Here is a 9397-nt window from a genome sequence, read left to right on the forward strand (position 1 = left end):
AGCCACTGTAGGCCTAAAGTTTCCCTCAAAAGTGAGACCAAATTCAACAGGTCTCCCTATCTCAGGCCTTGCCCTCCTTGGCCCATCCTGAAACTCCACTGGCTACTAGTTATCTTTCCAAAAAACAACTCAAATCATGTCATCCCCCTGCTTAAAAGATCTCTGGGCTGGACGCGGTGACTCCCACCCAATTTCCCTTTTAAACTTTCTTCACCCTCTTCCCCACAACATGTGCCCACAATGCTAAGAACTTCTCAAACCCAACAAGCTTTTCCATCCTCGGTCCTTCTTGCATTTTTCTCTCCCCTTGAACATCCCTCCATCCATCCATCCAAGGAGTACCTACTAAATCTCAGGCAGTGGGGGGGGGCGTTGGACCCAATTCAGGAGTTATCGGGAAACCTCTTTGACAAACTCTTACCCTATCCTACGCCCTCCCCCCTCCCCCTACCCCCGCGCCCCTAGCTCTAAATTTAACTCCCAGGACGCCCCTGGTTGGTTCACTCCTCCTCCCACACCCTGTCTAAAGGCCGGGAACAGAATTGTTAGCCCCACCATCCCCACCCCCATCAAGGTCAAGAAATTGAGGCGGGGGAGGGGGTGAGCATGACCACTCAATCCCCACTTTCTCATCTGAGGAACTAAGGCACGAAACAGGGAGTGCCGGAGGGTACAACGGGCCTGATGTACTAAGGCAGAAACCGGGCCTTCCTGCAGTGGGCCGGGTCAGCTCGGATCTCCGCGCGGTCCTGAGTCGCCGCCCCCAACCCAGCCACGGATTAATTTAGGCGAGCTATCCCGCCCACCACCCCCACCCCCATCCCTGCCAACGTGGCGGGGAGGGACACAGGACAGAGGGGCAGTCGCTGCGGGGCGGCGCCGGCGCCCGTGCGGAAGAGCCCGTGAGCAGGCGTGAGTGGGTCGGGGGGCTGCGGGGGATCCCACGTGGAAGCAACGTCCTGGAGCTGGGTGGGGCTGCGGCGCGGACTACAAATCCCAGGGGCGTGGGCGGGAGAGGCGGAAGGGGCGTCCTGGGGCGGGGCGGGACGGGGCGAGGCTGAGCGGGACCGGGCTAGGCGGAGCGAGGCTGGAGGCGCGGGAGGGCAGCGAGAAGTTCGCTGGTGCAGCGCACAGGAGACCATGTCCGGGGGCAGCAGCTGCAGCCAGACCCCAAGTCGGGCCATCCCCGCCACTCGCCGGGTGGTGCTCGGCGACGGCGTGCAGCTCCCGCCCGGGGACTACAGCACGACCCCCGGCGGCACACTCTTCAGCACCACCCCGGGAGGTAGGCGCGGGCTTGGGGACGCAGCTGGCCGGCTCCTGGGCGGGCGGGAGGATCGGGAATCGCGGATTGGACCGGGTGTCCAGGCTCAAGGGCGCTGTGACTGGAAAGAACGGAGAAGGGGCATCGGGGAGATAGCGAGGGTCATGGAAGTGGCCGCCCGTCTGCCCTCTTGAGTGCGTCGTCCAGACCCAGGTTGCAAACTGCCCCGTTCGTTTCCTCTTTCTGTGAGGTGTAAGACAGCTGACACCTAACAAACACGCACGCTTCCAGGACTGCCACATGCCGAGCTGTGCTGCCCCTTGTGGGTGTTGGGGGCGCTCCCGAGGCAGGATAGGGCGGAGTCAGGGTGGCCCACGATCCAGGAGAGGCCTGGCCTGGTGTTTTTATGGGATGGGTATTATCTGTTGGGATAAATGATTCCTGCAGGGCCCTTTTTCCTTTCCGAAGCACCCCTAGTTTTGCGTTGGACACGCGCGCTCTGACGGAGGTTTGGATGTGGGGGTGCTCGCCTGCTCCAGCAGAGCCTCCCGGGCACCTGTGGCACGTTTCCCATTTTCGCGAGTGGGATCTCCGCGGGGGGGCCTGGCGCCACGGGCAGGGCTGTGCAGAAAAACACGTTCTTCTGTCCGGGGAGAGGAGGAGGCACCGTGTGACCTCCCTGGGAGAGGATGAGGAAGAGGAAGCTGAGCTGGCACGGGTGCGGGGGTGGGGGGCAGCCTCAGGCTGCCCTCAGGAGCCTGGCATTCCCTCCCAGCCCCGCAGCCCCAGCGCACAGACGCTGATGAAACCTACGCGCCTGTTTGCATGATGAAACAAATCCTCGTGGCTCTCCACTCCCCTCCCATCCTCGTACTGCCCCCACCCCTTTGACTTCTCTCCCTTCAATCTCCTCCACGCTGCTTTCCAAACTACTCGAAAACGCCGCAGATCCTGGCGCTTCACTCGGTGGCGGGCAGGGGCCACATGCTTATTTTCTCAGGCAGCTGTCCTACCAGCAGCGTGCACGGCCGGATCCGAGGTCCTCAGCTATTTGATCCAAAACATACACTGTTAGAACGGTTAGGGATCTTGTCCAGCCCTGCCGCCTTATTCTACAGAGCCGGGCATTGAGGCCCCAGAGCTTGAACACGTGTCTATTGCCCATTGTCACACCGTTTTCCCAGATTGGACAAGAAATAGCAACCAGGCAGAAAAGGGAGGAATGCTTCGTTTTCTATTAGAAATGAGCCAAGGAAAAGCTCGCAGGGGCTCTTATTGCCACTCCCGACTCATCCTCTTTCCCTTGCTGGGTCTTTTGTAGTTCATGCTGTTCTCCTTTGTCCCTGTCACAATGGTCTACCAGGACAATTCCTGACAATTTTGGACTTCTTTCAACTGAGGGTGTAAGTGTCTGCTGGATTTGTTCAGGGTGGGCCCTGAGGCTGGCCTGAAGGCACAGGTAGCCCTTTTTTGCGCCTTTTATTGCTGGATTGTTGGGTCAAATTGGAAGCCACAGATACTGTTTATAGGCACTTCTGGCACGGGTACCAAGGTTCACACCTGTAATCTCAGCATTTTGGGGGGTCGAGGCAGGAGAATTGCTTGAGGCCAGGAGTTCAAGACCAGCCTGGGCAACATAGTGAGACTCCATCTCTACAAAAAAAAAAAAAAAAAAAAAGTCCTAGCTATTACAGAGGCTGTGGCCAGAGGGTCGCTTGAGCCCAGGAGTTGGAGGCTGTAGTGAGCTATGATTGACCACTGCATTCCAGCCTGGGTGACAGAGCAAGACCCTGTCTCTAAAATAAATAATAAACATAAAATATATGAACTTCGAATCCACTTTTCACTTTGGGTTGGGAAGTGGGGAGTAAGCAGGGGGCTGACAGACCACAGCAAATCCCCCTCCTTTTGAAGGTCTTTAGCAGTAGGGGGAGTGGGGAAGGGGCTTCTGCATCAGGGCATAGCATGTTTCTGAGATCACTGGAAGAAGCTAGCAGTGCCAGGAGCCTAAAGCCAGCTCACTCTTTGGGTCATCCAGGTACAGCTCACAGTCCCTAAGCCAGGGAAACCCGGCTTATTTCCACTAAAGTCAAGCAAGCCTGGTCGGCCTCGATTAGCCAAGGTGTGAACTCTTCCTCCAAAGCCCACCTCAGCCCACCTCTGCTAGGGCAGAGAAGCTGAAATGGTCACATTGCAGGACCCTTTTGCTCCAGAGCAGAATACTGCGTCTCAACCTTCCAGGTGCTTGAGGATAACTGGGGGCTTCATTTAAGTGCATATTCTGATTCTGTAGGTGGGGGTGGGGACTAGATTCAGCATTTCTTTCTTTTTTCTTTGTTTCTTTCTTTTTTTTTTTTGAGAAGGGTCTCACTCTGTCGCCTAGGCTGGAGTGCAATGGCATGATCTCAGCTCACAGCAACCTCCACCTCCCGGGTTCAAGCAATCCTCCCACCTCAGCCTCCCCAATAGCTGGGACAACGGGCACACGCCACTCATGCCCAGCTAATTTTGGCAGAGACAGGGGTTTCACCGTGTTGGCCAGGCTGGTCTCAAACTCCTGACCTCAAGTGATCTGCCTGCCTCGGCCTTCCAGAGTGCTGGGATTACAGGCATGAGTCACCATGCCCGGCGTAGATTCATCATTTCTAACTAGCTCTCAGTGATTGGTGCACATACCACACTCTGAGTACTCAGGAATTAGTGGAACGTAACTTCCCTCACCTTTCAGATCTCTGGAGTCTGGCGGAAAAAAAAAAAAAAAAAAACATGATGACTCCATCCAGGTAAACCTTGAGGTTGGGCTCAGCATCCGTCTCTAAATCATGGTGTGGAGTCAGGCTTTTGATAGAGTGTCTGTATGGCTGTCTGCACCTGCTTACTTATAGGGACTGTCAGCTTCTCAGGAAAAACCACTGGAGTAAGTGCCCACCAGTCACTTCTGCTGGGAATGGCCCTCAAGTGATTGTCCCTGGAGGGAAAGAAGCAGAGTTGGGTTGCGCTATCTCCATTCCTGTGACTCCAGTTTGCTGCTTTCCTTTTTTTTTTTTTTTTTTTCCCTGAGACAGGGTCTCACTGTGTCACGCAGGCTGGAGTACAGTAACATGAACATAGCTCACTGCAGTCTCAAACTCCTGGGCTCAAGTGATCCTCCTGCCTCAGCCTTGCAAGTAGCTGGGACTATAGGCACGTGCCCCCATACCCTGCTAAGTTTTTGATTTTTTTGTAGAGGCAGGGTCTCTCTGTATTGCCCAGGCTGGCCTCAGACTCCTGGGTTCAAGCAATCCTCCCACCTCGGCCTCCCAAACTGCTGGGATTATAGGCATGAGTCACCTCACCCGGCCTCCAGTTTGCTTTCCATGGTCATTAACCATTTGTACACTGAGGCTCTGCTGAGGTTAGCTGTCCGGAGTACTTAAGAGAATTTTGCTGAAGGGAGTGTCACGTATGAATATTTGAGCCTTTGGAGTCTTAGAAATATCCAGCAACACCATAAACAACCCATTAGCCAGCAGAACCTTTGAGTGGATCAGAAAGAAACTTTCCCTTATCGATCTCCACATTCCCAGCTCCGTGTTGCATGTTTGACTCTGAAGCCTACATACAGGCTTGGATGGCAGTTATGCCAAAGACCCGTACCTGGATAAGGTGAATCCGAGGTGAGCAGGTAGGGCTGCAGGTGTTAATGGCACCCTGTTTGGTTAAGCAAACAAGGTCTGTGCCCGGGAAGCTTACCTTGGAGCAGCTCCCAAGTCTTTGGACATGAAAGAGGCGGTGCTGGGAAGAGGGGGGACGTAGGCTGGGCACCGAAGCCAGAGCACAGCCCATGTCCTGAGGCCTTAGTCACATAGAGGGAAGAAGTTATTATTAAGGATGGGTTAAAAGAGCTTGGACATTAATGCAGTGAGGGAGAAACAATGGACCCTCTTCTCACATTTACCTGAGCTTCCTTTTAAAGTGTTTGAAGGAGCCAGGTGCAGTGGCTCGCACCTGTAATCCCAGCTACTAGGAAGGCTGAAGCAGGAAAATTACTCAAGGCCAAGAGTTCAAGACCAGCCTGAGCAACATAATGAGACTGTAGGTATAAATTAAATAAATAAAATTTTTAAAGTGTTGGAAGCATTCCACACTGTGTCCCTTATTAAAGATTTGGTGGGGGGGTTCCTGATGTAGAGCACCCCAGACTCCCTCCAATCCCCAGACTCCTTTTTATTGTTGTTGTTGTTATTATTATTATTATTTTGAAATAGAGTTTCGCTCTTGTTACCCAGGCTGGAGCGTAGGTTGCAGTGGTGCGATCTTGGCTCACTGCAACCTACGCCTCCTGGGTTCAAGCGATTCTCCTGCCTCAGCCTCCCAAGTAGCTGGGATTACAGGCATTTGCCACCACACATGGCTAATTTTTGTATTTTTATTGGAGACAGGGTTTCATCTTGTTAGTCAGGCTGGTCTCAAACTCCTAACCTCAGGTGATCCACCCGCCTCGGCCTCCCAAAGTGCTAGAATTACAGGCATGAGCCACCACACTCAGCCTTATTATTATTATTATTATTTTTTTTTTTTTAAATTTTATTTTTGAGGCAGTCTCATTCTGTCATCCAGGCTAGAGTGCAGTGGTGTGATCTCAGCTCACTGCAACCTCCGCCTGCCAGGTTCAGGCTGATTCTCCTGCCTCAGTCTCCCTGGTAGCTGGGATGACAGGCGCATGCCACCATGCCCAGCTAATTTTTTATTTATTTATTTATTATTTGTTTGTTCCTTGAGATGGAGTCTTGCTCTGTCGCCCAGGCTGGAGTGCAATGATGCGATCTTGGCTCACTGCAACCTCCGCTTCCTGGGTTCAAGCAGTTCTCCTGCCTCAGCCTCCCAAGTATCTGGGTTTCCAGGCGTGCTACCACACCTGGCTAATTTTTTGTATTTTTAGTAGAACCGGGGTTTCACCACATTGGCCAGGCTGGTCTCGAACTCCTGACCTCGTGATCCACCCACCTCGGCCTCCCAAAGTGCTGAGATTATTTTATTTTATTTTTGAGGCAGAGTCTCATTCTGTCACCAGGCTGGAGTGCAGTGGCACTATCTCGGCTCACTGCAGCTTCCGCCTCATGGGTTCAAGCAGTTCTCCTGCCTCGGCCTCCCGAGTAGCTGGGACCACACACCAAGCTATTTATTTTTGTAGAGACAGGGTCATGCTTTGTTTCTGAGTCTGACCCTCTAGTTTTTTTATTATTTGAAAGGAGAGGCCAGGTGTGATGGCTCACACCTGTAATCCCAACACTTTGGGACGCCGAGCAGATCTCCTGAGGTCAGAAGTTCAAGACCAGCTTGGCCAACATGGTGAAACCCCATCTCTACTAAAACAAACAAACAAAAAAAAAATTAGCCAGCCCTGGCGTGGGCGCCTGTAATCCCAGCTATTCAGGAGGCTAAGGCATGAGACTCACTCGAATGATTCTGGGTGACAAGAGTGAAACTCTGTCTCAAAAAAAAAAACAAGAGAGAGAGAGTTTGATTTTTTTTTCTTCCTAAAAGAGCAAAAAAGTCCTTCATTGCCAAATCTGAGGAAAAAGGGTCAGTAGAGCAGTACTGTATTTATCCATTGACATAAAGTAGCGAGGAGTTTTCTCATATAGACCTTTATTTTGATGTTCTGGAAGATTAATTAGGAAGGCACAGCAATATTGTTTCTTTCTTTCTTTTTTTTTTTTTAAATTTGAGACAGGGTCTCACTTTGTCACCCAGGCTGGAGTGCAGTTGCAGCCTCACCCTCCTGGACTCAAGCGATCCTCCCATCTCAGCCTGCCAAGTAGCTGGGACTACAGGCGTGCACCACCATGCCCGGCTAATTTTTGTATTTTTTGGTAGAGCTAGGATTTCGCCATGTTGCCCAGGCTGATCTCAAACTCCTGAACTCAAGTAATCCACCTGCCTTGGCCTCCCAAAGTTCTGGGATAGAGGCATGCTCCACTGTGCCTGGCCTGGGAAGGCACAGCAATATTGAAAAAAAAAGGAATATTGCTTTCCAAGGTGAGTTTTTGAAGAGAAAATGTTCAGTTGTGCACATACATTCTTGCCTGTGCCAACAAACCCATGAAAAACCTGTTTCTTGTCTGACTTAGACCCATGCCTGGGGTCTCTCTCCACTATGATTCATAGTGAATGAATCACACTTATTTGTTTACGTGTTTGTTCCCTAGGTTAGCCGGGAAATTTTTTCAGAGCAGTCTTACTCATCTTTGTATTCACATGACCTAATGCCAGGTCTAATGTCCGGAAGGTGAAGAGTTGAACAGAATGCTGGAATGAAAGTGTTCCCCTCAGGATAACCTAGTTCTCTTATTTTATTTATTTATTTCTTTTTAGACGGAGTCTTGCTCTGTCGCCCAGGCTGGAGTGTAGTGGCGTGATCTCAGCTCACTGCAATCAACTCCCTGGTTCAAGTGATTCTCCTGCCTCACTTCCTGAGTAGCTGGGATTACAAGCACACGCCACCACGCCCAGCTAATTTTTGTATTTTTAGTGGAGATGGGATTTCACCATGTTGGCCAGGCTGGTCTCGATCTCCTGACCTTGTGATCCGCCCGCCTCGACCTCCCAGAGTGCTGGGATTCCAGGCGTGAGCCTCCGCGCCTGGTCAGGATAACCTAGTTTTCTTACCATCAGGCCTCGGTCTCCGCTGGCTTAATGATGATGTTTAAATTTCCTTTTCTGTCCTTTCAGTTGCAGGGTCTAAATGTTTATCTCAGAATGTCCCAGGGGCAGAAACTTTCTCTGTTTTGATGTTGTTGTTGTCTGTTTTTTGTTTGTTTGTTTTATGAGATAAAGTCTTACACTGTTGCAGGTTGGAGTACAGTGGCATGATCATGGCTCACTGCAGCCTCGACCCCCTGAGCTCAGGTGATCCTTTTGCCTCAGCCTCCCCAGTGGCTGGGACTACAGGCACACGCCACCAAGCCTGGCTAATCTTTAAATATGTAGTAGAGACAGAGTTTTGTCATGTTGCCCAGGCTAGTCTGGAACTCCGGGGCTCAAGAGATCCACCGCCTCAGCCTCCCAAAACACTGGGATTACACGCATGAACCACTGGACCGGCCAGAGAATAACTTTCTCTGAACCCTCCTACTTACCCTCATACAGATGATCCCCGATTATGATGGTGCGACTACAATTTTTGACCTTACGATGGTGTGAAAGTGATATGTGTTCAGTAGGAATTGTACTTTTTAAAATTGTTTTTAAGACAGAGTCTTGTTCTATTACCCATGTTGGAGTGCACAGGCATGATTTCGGCTCACTGCAATCTCCGTCTCTCAGGCTCAAGCAATCCTCCCACCCCAGCCTCCCAAGTAGCTGGGACTACAGGTGTGTGCCACCATGCCCAGCCTAGAAATTGTACATTGAGTTGCGAATTTTGATCTGTTTCTGGGCCAGCAATATGAGGTACATACTCTCAAGACGCTCGGCCGGATCAGTGAGCTGCAGCTCCCATTTAGCCCCACAAACATGAAGACAAATGGCCAGTCACAGGCTTGTCTAACCCGAGGCCCTCGGGCAACATGCACCCTGGACAGCTTTGAATGAGGCCCAATACAAGTCCGTAAACTTCCTTAAAACATTATGAAATTTCTTTCTTTTTTTTTTTTTTTTTTGTAAAGCTCAGCTGGAGTACAATGGCGCAATCTCGGCTCACTGCAACCTCCGCCTCCTGGGTTCAAGTGATTCTTCTGCCTCAGCCTCCCAAGTAGCTGGGATTACAGGCATGCGCAACCACGCCCAGCTAATTTTGTATTTTTAGTAGAGACGGTGTTTCTCCATGTTGGTTAGGCTGGTCTCGAACTCCCAGCCTCAGGTGATCTGCCCGCCTCGTCCTCCCAAAGTACTGGGATTACAGGCGTGAGCCACCGCGCCCAGCCAGTGTTAGTGTATTTTATGTGTTGTCCAAGACAGTTCTTCTTCCGATGTGGCCCAGGGAAGCCAGAAGATTGAACAGCCCGCTATAGAGTCTATAGTGTGCTGTGTTGCCAGATATTTTGTCCAACTGTAGGCTAATGTAAGTGTTCTGAGCACATTTAAGGTAGGGAAGGCTAAGCTATAATGTTCAGTTGGTTACGTGTACTAAATGCTTTTTTTTTTGTGTGT

General features: G+C 51.2%; 1 protein-coding gene across 1 annotated transcript in view; it reads left to right on the forward strand.

Moving 5' to 3' along the window:
- Positions 1 to 888: 888 nt before the first annotated feature.
- EIF4EBP1 (eukaryotic translation initiation factor 4E binding protein 1) overlaps positions 889 to 9397 on the forward strand; it is a 28872-nt gene continuing 20363 nt past the window's right edge. The window contains exon 1 of the mRNA XM_003902649.3: positions 889 to 1285. Coding sequence (XP_003902698.1) covers positions 1141 to 1285 — 145 coding nt within the window. The 5' untranslated portion in view covers positions 889 to 1140. The remainder of the gene's footprint in view (positions 1286 to 9397) is intronic.

The sequence above is a fragment of the Papio anubis genome, chromosome 8, assembly GCF_008728515.1.
Source record: "Papio anubis isolate 15944 chromosome 8, Panubis1.0, whole genome shotgun sequence".
Taxonomy (NCBI): domain Eukaryota; kingdom Metazoa; phylum Chordata; class Mammalia; order Primates; family Cercopithecidae; genus Papio; species Papio anubis.